This window comes from Quercus robur, chromosome 4 (assembly GCF_932294415.1).
Source record: "Quercus robur chromosome 4, dhQueRobu3.1, whole genome shotgun sequence".
Classification (NCBI taxonomy): Eukaryota; Viridiplantae; Streptophyta; class Magnoliopsida; order Fagales; family Fagaceae; genus Quercus; species Quercus robur.
The window spans coordinates 75,391,126-75,415,482 of NC_065537.1; the positions used below are offsets into that span (position 1 = coordinate 75,391,126).

At 33.5% G+C, this 24,357-nt stretch overlaps 2 protein-coding genes across 38 annotated transcripts in view; both read left to right on the top strand.

Annotated features, from left to right (window-relative positions):
- LOC126724227 (putative disease resistance RPP13-like protein 1) overlaps positions 1–24,357 on the top strand; it is a 248,182-nt gene that overhangs the window by 110,384 nt on the left and 113,441 nt on the right. For 19 of the 37 annotated variants that reach the window (XM_050428694.1, XM_050428692.1, XM_050428687.1 and 16 more), the window contains exons 7-10: positions 20,644–20,763; positions 21,026–21,780; positions 22,073–22,662; positions 22,925–23,216. The gene's annotated coding sequence lies outside the window, so the exon portion shown is untranslated. Of the gene's footprint in view, positions 1–19,923; positions 19,986–20,643; positions 20,764–21,025; positions 21,781–22,072; positions 22,663–22,924; positions 23,217–23,484; positions 24,221–24,357 lie in introns of those variants that run through there. The other 18 variants (XM_050428698.1, XM_050428697.1, XM_050428701.1 and 15 more) reach the window with 6 other exon arrangements.
- The window catches only part of LOC126724225 (putative disease resistance RPP13-like protein 1), a 285,952-nt gene that overhangs the window by 30,708 nt on the left and 230,887 nt on the right, over positions 1–24,357 (top strand). Inside the window, exon 2 of the mRNA XM_050428669.1 lies at positions 16,846–18,891. Within this exon, the coding sequence (XP_050284626.1) occupies positions 16,846–18,891 (2,046 nt within the window). The remainder of the gene's footprint in view (positions 1–16,845; positions 18,892–24,357) is intronic.

Below are 24,357 nucleotides of genomic sequence, written 5' to 3' on the forward strand. Positions count from 1 at the left end.
ACTGAAATAGTTGGAGGCAGGGGTAGTGACTGGAGTAAAGTTGTAACAAGGTAGTCGTACTTGAATGTGCGGTTGGATCACCTCCTTTAACTACATTTACTGTTCCACCAGATTTGCACATAATGGAGCCTTGGCCTAAGCTAAGTTCTCACCATTATACCAAATCTTGCTTCTCAACATAATACATTTTTTTGCAAAACACATTTCATGGCCTTTTTTTTTTCTTTGATTTTCTGTGTGCTAGAAACTAAAGTCTATTTAGCTATATTTTGCTTGGTCTGGGCTACATGGAGCACGATGCACCACTCAACATCTTAGTATGTCGAGACAATTTGATCATTCAGTGTGGCCGACCATAATTGACTTTGGTGAAAGAGTTTTGCAGATAAAATGCTCCTTATGTCAATTCTGTCTTGAGTTGCAGTTCCGCATTTGTTATGTTGCAACCCAATGATAAATAGAGTTGGTAAAAACTATCAGGAAGTAAAATAAAATTCTCGTCCCTGGGCTTTTTGTATTAGACACTGACGGTAAAAGAGCTCTTTTAAGTTCATTGGGGTTTGGATTCTATGAGAGTTTTTTTTTTTTTCTAGCTCAATACCAATGGATAACTTAGGGGTGTCCACGGGTCGGTCCGGGTCGGGTTTGTGCCCAACCCGCGACCGACCCGACCAAGTCGGGTTCCAATTTCTCAGACCCGCCGCCGACCGGTCAGAAAATCGGATCGGATCGGACGGTTCTTGCCGGAAAGTGGTCGGGTCTCGGTCGGGGTTGATTATTTGGAAAACGGCGAGAATCCGGCCAAGAAAATATGAAAAACGGCAGAATCCGGCGAGGAAATTTTGAATAACGGTAGAAATCCGGCCATATCTCGCCAAATCCAGCGAGATCTTGGCCATTTTCGGCAAGATCTTGGCTAGATCTAGCGAAATCTCGCCGGATCTAGCTTAAATATTCCCAAAGAAAACTCAAAACTCGCCGGATCTACCCAAAAAAATCTCAAAACTCGCCGGAAATATGATGAATCGGTCGGATCGGGTTTCTCGGATTTGAGAAGAGGAGATCCGATCTCCGACCCGTTGATCTCGGATTTTGGAGAATGAAATCCGTCGCCGACCGCCGGAGCAGTCGGTTCGGTCGGCGGCGGATCGGGTTCGGTCGGCGGCGGCGGGTGGGTCGGTTCCGGCGGGTCCTTGGACAGCCCTAGGATAACTGTGTGTAACCTACTAAGCCCATATACACACAAACAAAAACTAAAGACAAAACACTTTTTGCCCACCAGAAGAGGTAGCACTAGACAAGGTGCTCGAATTAGAGGAAAAGGAGCATACCATGTGTATATGAAGCATGTTTTGAAGCATAGGTGAGTGTATTAAGAACACCACTAAATTTTTGGGGTTTTTTTTTTTTTTTTTTTGGTTGGATAATTCAAAAGTTACAATAGGGGAGATTTAAGAAATATCTAGAGGTGCTAGTTAACCTACAAGACTCTTGGACTAAACCAAATTTATTGGTTTGAATTAAGTTGTAACATACTTTAAAAAGAATTAAGCAAAAAAAAAAAAAAAAAATGAAAGCCTCACAAAAACTCGCTTTCATAAGTTTTTAGCACAAAATCAACAAAAATTCTATAACCACACCCTTTAACATAACTTAGACACGTGGGAAGTGAATTACTCTTCACTAAGTTCTTGCGATGACAATGGGTTTGGAAACACTAGAAAATCACAAATCGTTGATTACCCAATCAATTTTGCAAGTGGCCACTTTTATAACGTTGAGTCATTGATTGTTGCCTAACCCCCCATGTCTCTCTTTTTTTTATATTGTTGTTGACCCCCCCCCCCCCCAAAACACGTCTCCTGTTCTCTCATTAAACTATTCTTCCTAATGAAAAGACCAAGTTTAAAAACTCTTCTTATTTAAGATATTCTTCCTACTAATGTTCACTTGAGGATTTAGTCATAAGATTCTTAAAAATATATTATCTTAAAAAATTATGATAATAAAATTAAATTAAGAGAGACAGAAAGTATCATAAGAATTAGATATTAATGGCTAATCTCTTAGATCCACTTTTGAATTACACTAGTATATTCCTGTGCAAATTAATTAAAAATTATAGTTGAAAAATTACAAATATTACTAAAATTATCATAAGTGAGATAGTCAAAACTCTAAATTAACAATAGCGCGCGCACACACACACATAGAGAGCAATTTGACTTAGGGACAATATGAATCGTGCAAGTTTTATTATATAAAAACAAAATTTATAATAGATTATTAAAATAATTAAAAATATATATTAAATTTTATACTATATGTCTTGAAATTTTTTGTAATAAATTTTGGTAGGATTACAATTTTAAATATCTTGAAACTTAAATAATATAGTTCACCTAATTAAAGCACCCTAACAAATAATAAGATAAATAGAGTTTCAATTGGAGGAGTGGAAAGTTTCTTGGAACTTTAGGTAATACTAGAATTGTAGGCAAACAAAAAATAATTTAATAATTTATGAAATAGCCACTTGTTGAATAAAGAAAATAATCACTTGGCATTATATATATATATATATAGAGAGAGAGAGAGAGATGGGTTCAAGTTACAATTTTTTTAGACCATTGATTACTATTAAATCTAAAGGTCAAAAAACACTTATAATAATATCATTATTACTCCATAGAAATTAGTGATTTAGGCATTAACTTTTCTTATTAAAGGGAAAAAAAAAAAAAAAAAAAACCACAAAATTAACTCTCCGTTCTCTTCCATATCATCATCTTCTTCCTCTCATCTTTCTCTTTGCACTATGTACTTTCAGGCCTCCACCATTCATAAAATGCTCAAGATTAAATTGTAAATCCAAGCAGTCACGCCCCAAACCCGATACCTGAATTTGTGACCATGACCGGCATACTAATATCAAGCTTAAACCTGATATTAACAAGAACCAACTTAACTTTTACAAAACTTTTACAAAAGCTTCCCTTTTTCTTTTCATTCTTGTTTCTTTACTTCTTGATATAATTTTTCACTTGATAGTCAGAGCATCTACACTGTACTCAAAATATAATATAATTCACCAATCATTTAATTTCCACACTTTCACATAATACGTCTCTTAATACTTTAAGGTACACAACTTTCTTTAGATCCTAAAATACACAATACTACAAAGCTAAACATCAAATTGCTAATTTAGGATCTATGCATATCAAACTAAAACCAGCTCCTTCCAAACTCGACTAAGGCTCCCTCTGCTCCAAAATAAAACCTGCTAACTGAAAGAGTGGAAGGGGTGAGCTATACAGCTCAGTAAAGGTAAGATATATGAGAATTTAATAAGGATGCATGTAAACCAGATCATTTCATTCTATGAATATTCGAATAGGAGAACAACTTTTCATGTATAGTATTTTATACTATTCATAATAATAACTTATACGCTTTTCATAGGAAAATAATTGTTCTCATTTTTCTTATCAGGTTAATATTACCCAAACCTTTCTTCCTAAACTTCTTTCATTTCCTACAAAGTCGCCATATATATATATATATATATATTCTCATTACAAAATAATTATTTTAACTTAAATAAGATAATCAACAACTTTGTATTAACTAGAAACATCTTGAATAATAAGAAAACTTTTCTTTATAAACTTATTCTCATAAAATATTATAACTTTCATGGTCATAAAACTTAACGTTTCATAAAAACAGATATTTGATAATTTTTAAATATAAACTTGTACTTTCATCAGAAACTTTATTTTTATAAAACAAAAGAACTTCAGAAACTCTTATCTTTAAAGAACAGCTTTCCTTTTCATCAGAAACTTCTTCTTTTCATCAGAAACTTCTTCTTTTCATCAGAGCTTTTAACTTTTCATCATGCATTTAAACATAATCATTCTCTCATGATCAATAAAATAATATAGTTGTTTATAACATATTGGTTAGTCCATATCTGATAAATCTGTACAAAGAAGGTCTCATCACATTTGGGTGACCTCGTGTGCATGATATTGTCCTCTTTGAGAGGCTTGATGGCACATCTCCTCAAGGTTTTATTCCTCCTCACTGTCCGTACACATTGGGGAGAAGGCCTTGTTCAGATTAAAGTTACGGGCAACCCCATTTCCTCTACTTTAAATGGTCTAGAGTTACAGGCAACCCCATTTCTTCTACTTTAAATGGCCAAACAAATAACATTTTTCCATGGAAAACCAGTAATTAACTCTTATTGGCCGAGTTCAGATCACCAGAGGACATAACCCGAAAACATTTCATACTTTACATCATACTGAAATTTCTTATTTTGCATAACATTTCATAATAATAGCATTTCCATTCTTTTCTTTAAACATCATGTTCGTGGAATCAGTAATAGCGTCAATATGCTTAAATCATATACATAAGTTTTCGAAAGTTCACGAACATATCTTTGTTAGAATAATGATTATATATCATATCTCTAATCAAAATCCTTTTAATGCATAGTACACTTTAAAATAACCTCATGATTTACCAAATACCCATATAACTTATCCCTTACCTGAAAGCAGAGGAACCAAGGGCCTACAGTCGAAGGAGCTTAGACTTGGATACTGGTAACACCTAAACCAAATATCAAAACTTATTACTATCACTTATACCTTAGAATAAACTTACACATTCATCTCAAAGCTTATCTCTTGAAATCAAAGAAATTCTAATCCCACCTCAATGAGGTTCCCACAAACAAAAATACATTCATCAAACAATAGGTACAAAATCCTAGAGAAACCAACATTCTTATATTAATCCCATATCTCTAGAAGAGCCAACTTTATTTCCAAAAGGTGCTTTGAGGTTAGGGCAATAATGCATGCATAAATATAAAATCCTTTAAGCATGGTCATGTAACTATATACATTCATATGGTAACATACAACACGTCGGACAAAACAGCTTCATAAATACAATCTTCGCATGGTTTAGAACCCCTCCTTTGAGTACTAAACCTCAAAAAAAGTTACACAAAAATTAATTTATGATCGAGACATAACAAAATATAAGCATATTAAATTATAGCTCAAAACATTCACCCTAGCTTTAGAATTAAATCCTCAAAATTAGGCATGTCCTTTACTGTTCAATGTTCTATTCCAACAGCATATGCCCCATTTGTAAAATACAAATGGGCTGTTCACGCACATCCAATTGTCATGAAATTTTACAGAACCACTCCCCTGTATGTCCAGTATGTACCATAAAAATTTTGGAGTCAAAGAATAAACCCATGATTTACTAAAAATCACACAAAACAACACACTCAAATCTGTACTGACAGAATTTCTTGCAACTTAAAAATTAAACCATTATTTTTATGTTCATTCAAATTCTGTGAGACCACTTCCATAACAACCATGTGTGTCTTAGAATTCATAAAAACTACTCCTAGCATCCTAATTCACAGAATATGATTTAATACATATTTTTCTTGTTGTAAACATCAAATCTGTCACAGAGACAGCTTCAGTACATATTCTTACAAAATTATCAACAAATAGCAATAGGCCTTAATTTCATTTGGGTATTTTTATACCTATAATAAACATACTAAAATATGTTATTAAATATTCAATAAACCATAATATCATCAAACCTTCAAATCACTAAAACAGACTCATAATTCAGCCTATAAAATCAGGAAAGAGGTTAAAAAAGTAGAAATAAACAGATGAAGTTTTGATTACTTACCCCCAACAATTTGAAGTTGAAATTTTAGTGTTAACCCTTTAATTTCTTCTTTAGAGAGGAATATTTTGTTTTGGTGAGAGAGGGAGGGCTGCCATGTAAGAAGGGGAGAAGAGAGAAACAAAGAACAAGGAAAAGAGTAGGGAAAGAGGGCTGGAATTTCTGTCTGGTGCAGCCAAGAAAATGAGATAAGGGGAAGATTTTTTGGGCAGCAAAAAGGGGATAAAAGATGGGGACTTTGGGTGGAATACGTGTGGAGCTTAGGAAAAATCTCACCACCCACTTTTCCAATTTTCTTGCATTCACACTCACACCTTTCTACAAAAATAATTTCTTACATTCACACTCACACTTTTATACAAAAATAATATCACTTTGCATATATATATATATATATATATATATCCTTACCTTTATAAAGCTATATCCATCACATTAAAATAGCATATATGTTTTATAATATCACAATATCAAAACTTCATGCACTTAAAAGTAATTAAGATAATGACATGCATATAAACCATAAAATTAATTATGAAATTAGGTTCAGGTGTTACACAAGCTGTCTTTATTTTGTTTTAATAAACATGATAACCATTTTGCAAACTCATTTATTATGGTAGGAGTATTCTTTTGCCATTAATTAACCATAATATATGGTCTGAAAAAAGGAGAAATTTTTTTTCGTCCATTGAGTTTTATGTTTTGGCAGTACCTAGAGTAAAATTTGTCATGAGAGTTTTAGAAATACTTAGCCTCAACGATCGTTCTCTAAAACAATTGTGACTTTGGTCATATATTTCTAAAATTTTAGAGTACCTCAAGAAAATATTGTTAAGAAATCAATGGTGATGGCCTAAGAGTACATAGCGTAAGAAGAAAGATGTGAGAGAGGATGAGAAGAAGAAGATGATGATGTGGAGGAGAGTGGAGAGTTAATGCTGTTTTTTTCCCCTTTAATAAGAATAGTTAATATCTAAATCACTAATTTTTAAAGAATAATTATGACATTACCATGTGTGCCTTTTCACCCTTAGATATAAAAGAAATCAAAGGTCTCAAAAAGGTGTAACTTGAGCCCATCTCATATATATATAATTTAAAGTGAAGATAATTTAAAAAAAAAAAAAATTAAGGTGAGGACATTGGGTAGGAAAATATTTTTGGTAAGACGAAGTTGTCCTTATTGGTATGCCTCATTATTTATTTATTTATTTTTTGAGCTATATATATTTCCTCTCAAATTTTTTTTTTTAACTTTGTTATCCAATTGTTGAGAATAAAAATTAATTTTTAATCTTAGTCATTGAAAAGTATTGCATTTGGTAAGTACTACACCAAACCTTAATCTCATCTATATTATATTTATATCTAAAAGATGAAGCGTAGCATTTATTATTGCTACGCTCTTGTTAAGCCACCTCATTCTCCACGTCATCATCACATCATTATTCTTTTCATATTTATTTTTTACCTTTAATTTTTTGAAAATAATAAATATATAAATACATGGCTTTACAAATTTATCTTAGGAGGTTTTAACTTTACATATTGTCTGTACATATTCCTCTTATACAGTTTTAATTTTACATATAATTTTGTCCTTTTATCTTCCTTTATTTTGGCCTTTCTTATTCTCATCATCTTACTATAAATTTGTCACTCTCTCCCATTATATATATATATATATATATATATATATATATATATATATATATTGTGGAGACTTTTTGCCTCAGCTCGGCCAATAGCTTGCTTGTAACCGATTTTGGCTTTGAATCTCACATCGAAGGAAAACCCCCCCACTTGCAGCCTTATAAGCTGTGAAGCTAAGGGAGTAGTGTACCACCAAGCATCTGATCATATATATATATATTTTTTTTTCTCACACAAAAATGTTATCTCTCTCTCTCTCTCAATCTTTTTTTTTTTCATTTTTATTTTTATTTTTTATGAGGTTTGTACTCTCATTGTCCTATTATTGACTAATTCATATGTTTTCTTTGACGCAAGTATTTTTTATCATTTTTTTTACTACACTAAATACTTTGAATGTTGATGACCAGATTTTGGGAAAATCATATTATAATATGTCCATAATTTGTGTTATTGTCAGGTTTTAGTTTATTTGGAAAACAGTAATATAGTCTGGACAATATAATGAAAAACAGTTAGTGCAATTAAAGAAGATGGTCATTGTGCAGTTTCTTTTCACTGTTTATAAATTTTTTTTAACAAATTAGCACCATTTGTTATATCTTTATTATATGATGCTTTTAGATGCTTGAGTAATTGTTTTAAGAATTTATGAATATTTTGTATTGCTCATCCTCCTTACCTCATTAGTGTATTCTTTGAGATTTTTAAGTTATTTATTTGTCTATTCATTTTTCACATGTTGGATTAGATGTTAGATTAGATTATGACAATATTAACACAATAATTCCTCGTTTTTCAAAAAAATATTTCTCTACTTTTTTCCCCTTTGTACTCTTGGTTTTTATTAAGAAAAAAGAGTTACAATCATTAGGTATAAAGCTATAACCAACACTTTTGCTTGGGAATAGTGACATATTTCTATTGTGTTACTTCAAAACCCTACTAAAAATTTTGAATTTGATTATGTATTGGATATTTGGCCTGATCACATCATGTTTGAAATGTTTTACATATACAAGAGAATGAGTTTGACTTTGATGTGAGTTTTATTTTTTCCCTTTCTTTTTTATTTGAATTATAGTTTTGTTGAATTTTACTATTTTTTTTTATATGTTTCTTGGTGTTTTTGATTATACAGTAGAAAAAATTGGGTTTGAAAAAGTTTGTGTAAAACTAAAAAAATAATTTCCAAAATTTATTTACATTTTAATGATATACAAAATGTTATAATTAATTTTTATTAAAAATAGTATTTTGCTAACTTCTAAATTCCTGAGAAAAATTTTATTATTTTCATCTTAATATGAGAAAAATTATATATATTACATTTGTGCTTGTCCCTATAATAATTAAAAATATAATAATAAAATACATTACTATTTTTTAAATTAATGCAAAATGCAAAAAATAAATTTAATGAAACCACGTAAAAATATTATTACGCAACATGCTGGGCTCAAAACTAATTATAAATATTTTGGGTGTTGAAAGTGCATTCCCAAACTTTGAACACTAGAAATGTGGAATAAATTTAAAAATGTAAAAACATTAACTGAAAAAAATATATATATTAAAAGAAATTTGAGGTAATTGGTTAGAGAGCTATTGAAATAATTATGAAAGTTTTGAATTCAAATGGTAGCATTCACAAATTCTATTTTTTGTGGTAACCCAACCTTTAAAGAAACATAAACTTGTATTTTAAAAAAACCTTTAAATATATTAAAAAAAATTTAGAAAAGTTTTATTTGAAAAAAAAAAAAAAAAAAAAAAAAAAAAACCTTTATCACGGAAGTGTAGTGAATGAACATGAAGCACTATTTCTATCTATTTTATATTGGTTGGTGAGCCAGTGAGTGGAAATTTGCAGCAAGACCAGGTCCCAGTCATTAGGATATTCAGAGCTTGGTTGGTTTTGTAATATTTATATTTAGATAGATGAAACCTACACCAGAAAGATTACAGCCTAGTTGGGTCAAATCTTGGTGGCCTCATTTTGTTATCTTTCTTCCTTTTATGTAAGGTTTCTTTTTTTTCTTTTTCTAGGTAATTGCGGGGGATTGAACCCCCGTGCTACAGGTCCCAACAGAACCGGATACCAACACGCCAAGCATGGGAGGGTTGGGTAAGACGACTCTTGCCCAACTAGTCTACAATGACGATGAGGTGAGCCGTTATTTTGATTTGAAAGCATGGGCTTGTGTTTCTGAAGATTTTGACATTATAAGGGTGACTAAAGCAATTCTACTATCTGTCATTTCTGAGCATTGTGATGCTAATGATTTAAATTCAATACAAGTCAAATTGAAGGAGACATTGTCTGGTAAGAAGTTTTTGCTCATTTTGGATGACGTTTGGAATGAAGACTACGATGACTGGACTAAGCTACGTTGTCCATTTGAATTTGGGGCTCCAGGAAGTAAGATTATTGTCACAACTCGGAATTTTGATGTTTCATCAACAATGGGAACTACCCCGGCTTATGAGTTGAAAGAGTTGTCAAATGATGCTTGTTGGCATTTATTTACCCAACATGCATTGGGGGCAACAGATTTTACTGCCCATCCAAAACTAGAAGAAATTGGTTGAAAAATCTTAGACAAGTGTAAGGGCTCACCTTTGGCAGCAAAAGTACTTGGAGGCCTTTTACGCACTAAACATGATCGTGACGAGTGGAAAGATGTGTTAGATAGCAAGATTTGGGATATTTCAGAGGAAAAGAACAGTATTTTTTCAATTCTTAAATTAAGCTGCCAATATCTCCCTTCACATTCAAAGAGGTGCTTTGCTTATTGTTCACTATTCTCAAAAGATTATGAGTTTAAGGAGAAAGAATTAGTTTTGCTATGGATCGCAGAAGGCTTTTTCCAAGAAACAAAAGGAAACAAGCCAATGGAAGATCAGGGTGATTGTTGTGAAATTTTAAAATACTCGCAAGTGTACGAACCGTACCGAAGTATAATTGGACAAAAACGAGGTCGAACCCACAGGGACTTGCATAAATGTAGGAAAATTAATTAAACCTTAACCAAATTAAACCTAATCTAGTTTAATAAAAATTGGTTGTTTGCAATTAAATAAACTAAGCAAAAGATATAAAGAAATAAAAAGATGTAACCAATTAAGAGAAAGGAATTAAGGTTTTGGAACCCGCCTTGTAAGTCATATCAGCATATATTTATGATCATTAATTTTTTCCAACTCACTACATGATAATCTAGAAATCAATCTTGCTATCATAGAAAATATTCTCATTAAAATCCTTGTTTTAAAAAACCAAAAGCATGTTCTTTTTCGCTTCTTAAGTATAAAACCAAATCATCAATTGTATCCGTAGCCAAACAAATCACAAGATATATCAAATTCTAAAAATCAAATCATAAATTGTATCCATTGACGGACAAATCATAAGTGATATCCAATTTTATAATTAAGAATTAATAATCCAAGCATTCAATTAATTAAGACAAATCCTAAATCATGAGAAAAACATGATTGAACTCATATCTAGAATACTATCTTAGTTAATTGGTATGAAGCAAGAACAATTTAAATCAATAAAGAACAACTATTGTGGGAAAAATCAAATCACATAAATATTACTGTTAATCCTTAACAAGGTTTCATCCTCAACCCTAATTATAAATTTAGCTACACATAGTAATTGAAAGAAAATAGAAAAATAAAATACTAAACATTAAATTAAACAAATAAAATAAAACTAACTTTCATAGAAGAAAACCAAAGAAGTAGCCGCACTCTATACATTCAGCTCTCAGCCTAGCACTAGCCTCCGCCTCCCTGAATATTTCCCTAAAGAGCCCTTAAATAGGTCAAGGAATCCTATTACAAGTTGAATTCTCGTTTGGAGAAAATCCCAGATTTTTAATCTTCACTTAACCGACTATTTTGGCCCATTTAGCATCATAATTTGGACTTTTGGTAAACTACAAAGTTGTAGCATCATAAAAATTAATTTTTAATCTTAGTCATTGAACAGTATTGCACTTGGTAAGTACTACACCAAACCTTAATCTCATCTATATTCTATCTAAAAGATGAAGCGTAGTGCTACGCTTCTGTTCAGTCACCTCATTCTCCACATCATCATCACATCATTATTCTTTTCATATTTATTTTTTTTTACCTTTAATTTTTTGACAATAATAAATATATAAGTACATTGGCTTTATAAATTCATCTTAGGAGGTTTTAACTTTACATATTGTCTATAGATATTCCTCTTATATGGTTTTAATTTTACATATAATTTTTTCCTTTTATCTTCCTTTATTTTGGCTCTTCTTATTCTCATCATCTTACTATAAATTTGTCACTTTCTCCCATTTTATATAAATATAAATATTTTTTTTTCTCACACAAAAATGTTTTCTCTCTCTCTCTCTCTCAATCTTTTTTTTTCATTTTTATTTTTTATTTTTTATGAGGTTTGTAATCTCATTGTCCTATTATTGACTAATTCATATGTTTTCCTTGACGCAAGTATTTTTTATCATTTTTGTTACTACACTAAATACTTTGAATGTTGATGACCTGATTTGGGGGAAAATCAAATTATAATATGTCCATAATTTGTGCTATTGTTAGGTTTTAGTTTATTTGGAAAACAACAATATAGTCTGAACAATATAATGAAAAACAGTTAGTGCAATTAAAGAAGATGGTCATTGTGCAGTTTCTTTTCATTGTTTATACATTTATTTATTTTTTTAACAAATTAGCACCATTTGTTATATCTTTATTATATGATGCTTTTAGATGCTTGAGTAATTGTTTTAAGCATTTACGAATATTTTGTATTGCTCATCCTCCTTATCTCATTAGTGTATTCTTTGAGATTTTTAAGTTATTTATTTGTCTATTCATTTTTCACATGTTAGATTAGATTATGACAGTATTAACACAATAATTCTTCTTTTTTCAAAAAAATATTTCTCTACTTTTTTCCCCTTTGTACTCTTGGTTTTTATTAAGAAAAAAGAGTTACAATCATTACATATAAAGCTATAACCAACACTTTAGCTTGGAAATAGTGACATATTTCTATTGCGTTACTTCAAACCTTACTAAAAATTTTGAATTTGATCATGCATTGGATATTTGGCTTGATCACATCATGTTTGAAATGTTTTACATATTCAAGAGAATGAGTTTGACTTTGATGTGAGTTTTATTTTTTCCCTTTCTTTTTTATTTGAATTATAGTTTTGTTGAATTTTAATAATTTTTTGATATGTTTCTTGGTGTTTTTCATTGTACAATAGAAAAATTGGGTTTGAAAAAGTTTGTGTAAAACTAAAAAAATAATTTCCAAAATTTATATACTTTTTAATGATACACAAAATGTTATAATTTATTTTTATTAAAAATAGTATTTTGCTAACTTCTAAATTCCTGAGAAAAATTGTATTATTTTCATTTTAGTATGACAAAAATTATATATATTACATTTGTATTGTCCCTATAATAATTGAAAATATAATAATGAAATACATTACTATTTATTAAATGAGTGCAAAATGCAAAAAATAAATTTATTGAGACCACGTAAAAATATTATCACACGCAACGCGCTGGGTCTACGAATAGTTATAAATATTTTGGATGTTGAAAGTGCACCCCCAAACTTTGAACACTAGAAATGTGGAATAGTTTATTATGAACTTAAAAATATATATATATTAGAAGAAATTTGAGGTAATTGGTTAGAGAGCAATTGAAATAATTATGAAAGCTTTGAATTCAAATTATAGCATTCACAAATTCTATTTTTTGTGGTAACTCAACCTTTAAAGAAACATAAACTTGTATTTTTTTTAAAAAAAACCTTTAAATATAATGCAAAATTTTTAGAAAAGTTTGATTAGGGAAAAAAAAAACCTTTATCACGGAAGTGTAGTGAATGAACATGAAGCACTATTTCTATCTATTTTATATTGGTTGGTGAGCCAGTGAGTGAAATTTCGAGCAAGACCAGGTCCAGTCATTACGATAATCAGAGCTTGGTTGGTTGTGTCATATATATATAGATTAGGGGTGTGTTTGGATAGAACTTATTTTGCTGAAACTGAAAACTGAAAACTGAAAACACTGTAGCAAAATAATTTTTAAATGTGTGAATAGTACTGTGAGACTCATTTTTAATGAAAAAATTGATAAAAAATGAAATTTGTGGATCCATAAACAGTGCATATGTGCACTGTCCACTGTAGAAAGTCAACTTTTGCGGTTACTGTTCATTGAACAGTAACCGCAATACTCCAAAACGCGTGAAAAAAAAAAAAAAAAAAAAAGAAGAGCAAAACGCAGCTTGAAAATGCAGATGCTGAATACAAACACACACCTACCCCAGAAAGATTACAGGCTAGCTGGGTCAATCTTGGTGGCCTCAGTTTGTATCTTTCCTCCTTTATATAAGATTTCTTTGGCCATCGGCATTGGGGAGCACTAATAAATTATAAAGCAGTTGAGCTTTGGGTTCTTCATATTGTATTTTTATATTTAACTTACAGCTGTATACATTTGGAATCAAGTTGGTGAAGACGAATATTCTTTGTTCTTACACAGCCAGAGCACAGTTGAGAAACTAAGGAAATGTTTGGTAGGTATGTTCAAACATATTTTTGAGCATTTTAAAAATATTTCACATATTTTCACATATTTTTTATTTATACAAATATTAAAAACATTAAAAACAATATTACTCAAAGGGTCCGTTTGGATTGAGCTTATTGTTGCTGAAACTGAAAACTGAAAACTGAAAACACTGTAACAAAATAATTTTTAAATGTGTAAATAGTACCGTGGGACCCATTTTTAATATTTTTAATATATAAACAGTAACAGTACAGTGTATGAACAGTGCGGGCCAAAAAAAAAAAAAAAAAAAAGAAAACGCCAACTGGAAAAACGCAGATGCAGCAGACGCGGAGCCCAAACGCTCACTATATTTCAATCTGGAAACTCAGAGCCTTTTGACCTTTCTTTTGGCACAAAAGAAATTACATCAATTGATTGACTTTAGTGAAAGTTTGTCTTCTTGTAAACCAAACATCGAACACTCACTATGCAATCCATGTGAGTTGAGTGCACGTCCCTGTTGAGGTTCTCCACAGCTGGTTTTTCTTTTCATTTTTGTTCTTGGCAGAATAAATTAAACCATGTTATAGCACTAATTAAGGGAAGGACAGTATCGTTCACCGTCTTCAACTACCTCCACAATCATTGACTGAGGGAGGTAGGAGATGGGGATCGTTCTTACCAGGTTAAAAAACCAAGATAATTTTCCCCCACGACGTTGAAAATTGAAACTTTATAGTGTTTTTTTATTTGGTTGGAGAACTTTGAAAACCATATTTAGGGTCTGTTTGGATAGAACTTATTTTGCTGAAATTGAAAACTGAAAACTGAAAACACTGTAGCAAAATAATTTTTAAATGTGTGAATAGTATTGTGGGACCCAATTTTAATAAAAAAGTTACTCAAAAGTGAGATTTGTGGGTCCTGTACACTGTTTACGGGACCCACAAAACCAATAAAAAAACTGAAAAGTCAACAATTGCCGGCTACTGTTCACATGAACAGTAGCCATTGTTCCCTAAACGAGTGCGCAGCAGCAGGGAAAAAAAAAAAAAAAAAAAAGGTGAAGAAACGTAAACGCAAACGCAAAAGCTGGATCCAAACCCAGCCAAAATCCTCTACCGAACACCCCCACTTCACGAACTTTCACAGAACCAAGGATACCTTTTCAGTCCTAACTCAAATTTCAGAAGAGTCTGTGTCTCTTTGGTTACTTCATTTCATTTCCCATATTTCCTTGTTTCCCACGAGCGAATCATGTCTGTAATTGGAGATGCTGCTTTATCCGCTTTCTTTGGGAAGCTGTTTGAGAAGCTAACTTCGGATGATTTGCTGAAGTTCTTTCAGCAAGAGAAAGTTGATGCTGACCTCAAGAGGTGGAGGACAACGTTGATGAAGATCCGTGCAGTTCTGGATGACGCCGAAGAGAAGCAGATGACAAACGGGTTCGTTAAGATCTGGTTGGATGAGCTGGAAGACTTGGCCTATGATGTGGACGACATCTTGGACGAGTTTGCTACTGAAGCTTTGCGACGCAAGTTGAACCCTGAACCCAGCACAAGTAAGGTACGGAAGATCGTTGATGCTTGTATTGGTTCGAATCGAAGTTTTGCAACCACAATGCGGTCCAAGATTGAAGAGATTGATACAAGACTGCAAAGTATAGTGACTGATAAGAAAGATCTAGAGTTGAGAGAAATTGCAGGCCTGGGAAGAACTGGAGCAACAAGACCAAGGTTGCCCACGACTTCTTTGGTGAATGAAGGTCATACTCATGGCAGAGAAGAAGATAAAAAGGCTATTGTCAAGTTGTTGTTAAGCGGTGAATCGAGTAATGCTCAGCTCTCTGTTATTCCCATACTTGGTATGGGGGGAATGGGTAAAACAACTCTTGCCCAACTAGTCTATAATGACATTGAGGTGAGCCATTATTTTGAGGAGAAAGCATGGGGCTGTGTTTCGGAAGATTTTGATATTGTAAGGGTGACAAGAGAAATTCTACAATCTTTCACTTCTGAATCCTGCAACGATAATAATTTAGAGTTACTACAAGTCAAATTGAAGGGGAAATTATCAGGCAAAAAGTTCTTACTCGTTTTGGATGATGTATGGAATGAAAACTATAATGATTGGACTAGACTGCGTTGTCCATTTGAATTTGGGGCTCCAGGGAGTAAGATTATCATCACAACTCGGAATGATCGTGTTTCATCAATAATGGGCACTACTCAAGCTTACAAGTTGAACAAGTTGTCAGATGATGCTTGCTTGGTTGTATTTATCCAAAACACATTGGGGACAGCAGATTTTAGTGCATATCCAGAACTTCAAGAATTTGGTCCTAAAATTTTGGAAAGGTGTCAGGGATTGCCTTTGGCAGCAAAAGCTCTTGGAGGCCTATTACGTACTATACATTGTGATGAGTGGAAAAATGTGCTCAATAACAAGGTATGGGATATGTCAGAAGAAAATAGTGATGTTCTACCAACCCTTAGATTGAGCTATCTATATCTCCCTTCACATTTAAAGAGATGTTTTGCCTATTGTTCACTATTCCCAAAAGATTATGAATTTGAGGAACAAGAACTAGTCTTGTTATGGATGGCGGAAGGTTTGGTTCAAGAATCAGAAAAGCATAAGCCAATGGAAGATCTTGGTATTGAGTATTTTCGTGATTTATATAAGCGATCACTTTTTCAACAATCAAGTAGGAATAAATCACTCTTTGTCATGCACGACTTAATCAATGATTTAGCTCAATGGGCAGCGGGACAGTTGTGCTATTGGTTGGAAGATAAATCAGGGGGTAATATGCAACCCAAGATTTCTACAAAGGTACGTCATTTCTCCTACGCTCATTGTGAATATGATGGCATCACAAAATTTAAAGGCTTGACAAAAGATATGCGTTTACGGACCTTCCTACCACTACCAACAAATGACTGGAGGTACTTAACAAATTACGTTTTTAGTTGTCTGTTGCCACAGTTTAGATGTTTAAGGGTATTATCTTTATCTGGATATCGAATTTTTGAGTTACCAAGTTCAATCGGTGGTTTGAAACATCTAAGATACCTCAACCTTTCTAATACTAAGATTAGAAGTTTACCAGAATCAACAAGTTCTTTACACAATTTGCAGACATTGCTATTGAATGGTTGTCACCGTCTAATAAAGTTACTGGAGAAAATTGGGAATCTAGTCAATCTTCGGCATCTTGATATTAAAGGGGCCTGTTTAATCAAAGAGATGCCGGTGGGAATAAAAGAATTAAAAAACCTACAAACATTGTCTAATTTTGTTGTGGGGAAAGATACTGCATCAAAGATAGGAGACTTGATGAACTTGGAGTCTCTTAAGGGAACACTTTGCATTTCACACTTGGAGAACGTGCTTGATGTCGAGGATGCAAGAAGGGCCAACTTACTTGGTAAGAAGAATTTAAATGTATTAGTGATGAAATGGGAGTCTGAGCTTGATCAAAGAGCTAGTCTAGATATTCTTGACATGCTACAACCTTCAACAACGGTGAAAGAAATTTCAATTGATGGCTATGCTGGTGCAAAATTCCCAACTTGGTTTGGACATCCATCATTTTCTAATATGGTGCTTCTAAGGATTGAGAGGTGCAGGAAATGCACATCCTTACCTGCAATTGGACAATTACCATCCTTGAGAGACCTTGCCCTCGTAGGATTGTCTGCTGTGGAAATCATTGGTCTTGAGTTTTATGGGGAAGATTGCCCAAAGCCTTTCCAATCCTTAGAGACACTTTGCTTTGAGGATATGCAAGAATGGAAAGATTGGATTCCATGCAAAGTTGAATATGAAGAATTCCCTCGGTTGCGTGAGCTTTCTATTTCTAAATGCCCTAAATTGCAAGGAAAATTGCCTCACCATGTTCCATTATTGGAAAAATTTTCTATTAATGGATGTGAGCAATTGGACGTTTCTATTCCAAACTTCCCAAAGCTTCATGCATTAGAAATTAAGGGATGTAAAGGGGTGGTGAGCAAAAGTACAAATGAGTTATGCTTTCCAAAGTCAACTATTCTTTCTATTCCATATGTGAAAAGCTTGACGGAGGAGTTCATGCATGGGTTAGCTAAGGTGGAAAATCTAGAGATAGATAATTGTAAGGAGCTAACATCTTTGTGGCAGGATGAATTCATATCCCTTATAACGCTGGATATAAGAGATTGCTCAAGCCTTGTCAACATCAGCTTGACATCTACTTTAAGGACACTAAATATTGAGGTTTGTAGTGGTTTGAAATCCTTGTCAATCTCTAATTGTACATGTTTGGAAAAGGCAAGCATTTGGAGATGTAATTCTTTGACGTTAATTTCAAGAGGTCAGTTGCCTCAAAATTTGAAAACGCTAGATATAAGAGATTGTGAGAATTTGCAGTTTTTGGTAGATGAGGGAGAGGCTTCTTCTAATTCTTCTTCTCTTCTTGAGGACTTGGTTATTGGGGGCTGTCCATCTCTAAAATGCTTATCATCAAGTGGCGACCTACCTACCACGCTTAAACGCCTTCGGATTTCGTCATGCATAGAGCTCACATCCTTTTCATCAAAAAACGAGTTACCTACAGCTCTTAAATTCCTTTGTGTACGGAACTGTCCAAAGATGGAGTCAATAGCGAACAACTTACCCAACAATGCGTCTCTTGAAAATCTTGAAATCGGAAGTTGTGCAAAGTTGAAATCCTTACCGGTGGGCCTACACAAACTCTGCCACCTCAATAAGATCGAGATATGGAACTGCCCTAGTTTTGTCTCCTTCCCAGATGGAGATACGGAACTCCCGACCAGCTTGAGAGTGCTTTCGATCCAATACTGTGAGAAACTGGAGGCCTGGCCCAACTGCATGCCGAACCTCAATTCTCTTCATATCGACAATTGTCCAAGAGTCATATACTTTCCAGAAGAGGGTTACCCCACCAGTCTAACATCACTCTCATTTCACGGGGAGAATATCTGTAAGCAAGTAACTGTGTGGGGATTGCACAGACTAACCTCTCTTACATCACTCGAAATTGTTGGTGGAATTCCAGATTGGCAGTCGTTTCCAGATGAGCAAGATGGGAAGCTGACGATGACGCTTCCTTCCTCTCTTACCCACCTAACGATTCGGAGCATTCCAAATATAGTAATTCTATCTTCTTTGGGCTTTCAAAATCTCTCTGCTCTTGAACAATTGTACATCGAAAATTGCCCTAAACTCGCATCCCTCCCAGAGAAGGGCATACCTCCCTCGCTTCTGCAACTTGATATTAACCGATGTCCATTGCTGAAACAACACTGCAAGAAAGGCGGGCGAGAGTGGTCCAAGATAGCCAACGTCCCTTGCGTTGAGATTGACAGGAGGTCTGTCTATGAGGTGGAGGAGGAGCAGCAATAAAAAAATTGTAAAACAAAGAGCAATATTTACTCATAATAGTTACTCCTTCCTTCCAGGTACAACATTATTTGGTTTCATAATATTTCTCATTACATTGTTGACATCAAAAGCAGAATACAATAAAATCCTCTATGTTTGTATATGAACAATACAATTTTAATAATTCAAACCCTAACCCAGGCTAATTCTTGCAGTGTTGCAGCAGAGACTAGCTTCTGAACCGCTAAACGTTATATTGGAATTTCAAAACACGGAGGTAAGTTAAATTTAATTATTTTCCTCTTTTAACAATTGAACTTCTGGCACTCTGAAATTTTAGTGTCAAATAGTTTGTAATTTATTTGAATTATGTGAACACTTTATGCTCGGGCAGGCAGCTATTCGATAAAATGCCTAAAAGAGATATTTTATAGTGTTTGAAATTTTATTACCTCATCAATATCTCATATACTTTGTAATTTGTTTAAATTATTGGCTTGGCTGTCAGCTGTGATTTGATGATTGCAGGTTATCAGAAAATGTGCAGAGAATGGCAGGATGCCCTTTTAGTACTATGCTTGTGCAGAATGTCGTTTTAAACATTTGTTGTGTCTTGCATAGATTGATCAAAGCATTGTCACCTATGCTGCAAATGGCAGGTATTTCATAACTTTGAGTCCATTAATATTTTTGTTTCCTTAAAAGGTGTACTCACCTAATATTATTATGATATAAATGATCTAGACTATTTCATAACTTATGTTGATCTTGACCACTTCATTAGAGAAGGAGGAGCAGCAATAAACAAAGAGGAAAAAAGTTTAGATACTTAATTGGTTTCATAACATTGTTCATTACGTATTTACATGTCCAAAGCTGAATACAAGAAAATACTCTGTGTTTGTATTTAAAATACAATACGATTTCAATAATTCAAAACCTAACCCAAGCTAATTCTTGCATTGTTGCAACAAAGACTAGCTTTGGAACTGATAAACCTTCTATTGGAATTTCAAAACGTGGAGGTATGTTAAATTTTGGTTACCATATGTTCAATTTTTTTACCTCATCAATATCTCTTATAGTTAAATTATGCAAACCATATATGCTCGGACACACAGCTGTATGATAAAATGCCTAAAAGAGGTATTGTATCGTGTTTGAAATTTCACCTCATTAATACCTCTTTTACATAATAATTTATTTGAGTTATTGGGTTGGCTATCAGCTGTGATTTGCTGATTGCAGGCTACATATTGTGTTCTGCGACATGATGATCAGCAGATGTGCACAAAATGTCATTTTAAAACAAATATTGTGCCTTGCATAGATTGATCAAAGCATTGTCACCTGCGCTGCAGATGGCAGGTATTTCATAAATATCAAAATTTAATTGAAATGTAAAAAATTTATTATTAAATAAATGAAAAGCAATATTTATTTCTTTTTAACTTCTTATATTGCATGCATTATTGATTCATATTCTCTGCAATTCATTTTTTTAACTATTTAGAAATCTGTCCTAAAGTGCTCCCCTGGGAGGTCATTTTACGGTACTAACTGGCTCCTATTTGGATGGAGAGATGCTCTTTGGATACTGATCTTTCTTATTCTATTATTGTTGTAATAGCAGCCACTCTTTGGGCTATTTGGAAATGCAGTATTATAGAGCCAAGCTCTTAATTACTGCTACTCAAGGGAAGACTATTGATGCTACTCAAGCTCTTAATTACTGCAAGCACAAGATCATGATCTGTCAAGAAGCAATGGCTGGGACTCATTCCCTAAATGTTGCTTTAAACCTCCTATCTATAATTGCAAATGATTTGTTGAATCTAAGATCAAATTGGGAACCAAATTTCAGATCTTAGTAGAAGTTAGTACAAAAAGGGAGAGTTGCTCGCCAGATGCAAGCTTTGTTTGCAAAGATCAAATGAGGAACCAAATTGTGGTACACTGTTATAGTTGGTTGGCTAAAAAGAAATCCATAGTACTTTCTCAGATAATTCATGAAAGCTCAACCCATGCACTTATTAAAGGTGTGGTAGCTGCAGTTGTACCTACTAGTAGCTCTGAGGTTTGCAGCCTTTGTTGTGCAATGAAAAACACCAGGTTCGGAGATTAAGCAGTTAAGGAAGACATTGCTGAGCAGCGTTCATGATTTTCTAAACTCTGGGTTGATCAAATCCCAGGCAAATCCTCACTAATGCTTGTTAGCTGGCCAATTCTACAACTTCCTCTTTTATGCGGCCTGGTCCTCTTCTTGACCAGAATTTAAGGCTTTCTCTCTGACTTAGCATCCATGTTGAAGAGAAAATGAATTTCTTGATGTGGTGACTCTTGTTTGATTTGCTGAATACCACTAATAGATGATATTGCAGATTGGTAAGAAATTCTTTAATTTTATTCACATTCTACAAAGATGTACTAATGTACTATTTCCAAAGTAATAATTTCTTGGCAATTTGAGAAACTAGACAATTGCTTTTGCAAAATGGTTTTGAGGCTCTAACTTATTCTTCTAAGCATCCAGTTTTCAATTCTTATAAATGGAGTAAAAGTTTACAAGTCAATTGTTATTTAGTTCACTGGCTAATCTGCTCCATTACTAATCAATAGTATTCTGTATTGGTATTGGTCTTTTAACTTCTTTTTCTGAACTGATGCATGTATGTAGTACCAGAAACCACCCTACCAGCAAAGTTGCAGAATCAATCAGAACCTTCTTAGACCAATGTAATTTATTGGTTCTCCAATGACTAAGAAGAAGAGCTGGTTCAACATAGTGAAGAGGTTCTTTATAAGAGAGACAAACTCAAAACAAGAAATGGTAAAGTAATTTGCTTATTTGTGCAGTTTTGGTCTTTGATTCTGTTCCTCACTGCTAGAACAATTATCGGGATAGAAGGAAATGGATTTTTGGAGGGCTCAAGATCAAAAGGTTAACCTCGCTCACTGCACCATCATCATTGAATGAAAGAAATCTAGGTGAGGCTGAGGAAGAGCAGATCAAGCATGCTCTTGCTGTGGCCCATGCCACCATTGCTGCTGCTGAAGCAGCTGTTACAACTGCTCTAGTTGCTGCTAAGATTGTCTGGTTCACCAGCACCCCTCAATATAACCATCAATGTGTAAATGAAGTGGAAGTTTCAGTCATTAGAGTTCAAGGTGAAGCCCCTCTGTCCAACTATCAATGTGTGAGAGAATCCATGAATTTGCTGCCATTAGAATTCAGTCTGCCTTTTGGGGTTACCTTTTGTGTTTAAAGTAGGTCTCTCTATCTCATATCTCCTTCCTCAAATTTTATTTATTATCCGCTAATTGATACGTGATGGAAACTATGTATATGATATTGTTCTGCCTGTTAGAAGAAAACATATATCAGAATTTGGTACTGACAGCAAATTTATGTCAACTTTTAACTCTAATAATAGCAGGGAAAAAAAACACACACACAAATTAGACCTATTTTTTTTAAGTTCTCACAGATTGTATAATTTTGATGAAAATATGTGGGAGAGTTTTGCAGGCAAGGAAAGCTTTGCGGGGAAAAGGAATTATGAGGCAGAGCTGTAAGATGCCAAACCATAACTACCCTAAAGCTCTTGCAGTCCATTGTAATTATTCAGTCACAAGGCTGCACAAGAATATTTGGAATGGTGGAAGGCACTTGGAACTATGTTGGAAGTGACAATCGCAGAATTGGAAAGACAAGATGACAAGGGTATGTAATGCAGCTAGAACTGGCTTATTCTATTGTGAACAACACAACTCCCATAAAAAAAATCTGTTTCTCATTTCACCTGTGCTGCAGATGGCAGGTATTTCATAAATATCAGAATTTCATTTAAATGTTAAAATTTTTATTATTAAATAAATGAATAGCAATAGTTATTTCATTTTAACTTCTTATATTGCATGCATTATTGATTCATATTCTTTGCAATATATATTTTTTTAACTGGTTAGAAATCTATCCTAAAGTGCTCCCCCTGGAGCTCATTTTATGGTACTAATTGGCTCCTATTTGGGTGGAGAGATGCTCTTTGGATACTGATTTTTCTTATTCTATTATTGTTGTAATTGCAGCCACTCTTTGGGCTATTTGGAATGCAGTTTTATAGAGCCATGCTCGAAGGAAAACTGCCGATGTTTCTCAAGCTCTTAATTACAGCAGGCATGTGGTCATGATCTGTCACAACGCAATGACTGGGAATCATTCCCTAAATGTAGCTTTAAACCCCCTTGTCTACAATTGGAAACGATTTGTTGAATTTAAAATCAAACAGGGAACCAATTTTTGGATCTTAGTAGAAGTTACTACAAAAGGAAGAGTTGCTTGCTAGGTTCAAGCTTTGTTTGCAAAGATCAAATGAGGAACCAAATTGTGATACACTGTTAAAGTTGGTTGGCTAAAAGTAAATCCGTAGTACTTTCTCAGACAATTCGTGAAAGCTCAATCCATGCACTTATTAAAGGTGTGGTAGCTGCAGTTGTACCTACTAGTCACTCTGAGGATTGCAGCCATTATTGTGCAATGTAAAACACCTAGTTCGAAGGATTTGAGCAGTTAGGAAGACATTGCTGAGTGGCATTAGTAATTTTCTAAACGCTGGGTTGATCAAATCCCAGTAAAATCCTCACTAATGCTTGTTAGCATGCCAATTCTACAGCTTCCTCTTTTATGCAGACTAGTCCTCTTCTTGACTAGAATTTAAGGCTTTCACTCTGACATAGCATCCATGTCGAAGAGAAAATAAATTTCTTGATGTGGTGAATCTTGTTTGATTTGATGAATACCATTAATAGATGATATTGCAGATTGGTAAGAAATTATTAAATATCATTCACATTCTACAAAGATGTACTAATGTACAATTTCCAAAGCATTAATTTTTTGTCAATTTGAGAAACTAGACAATTGCTTTTGCAAAGTGGCTTTGAGGTTCTACCTTATTCTTC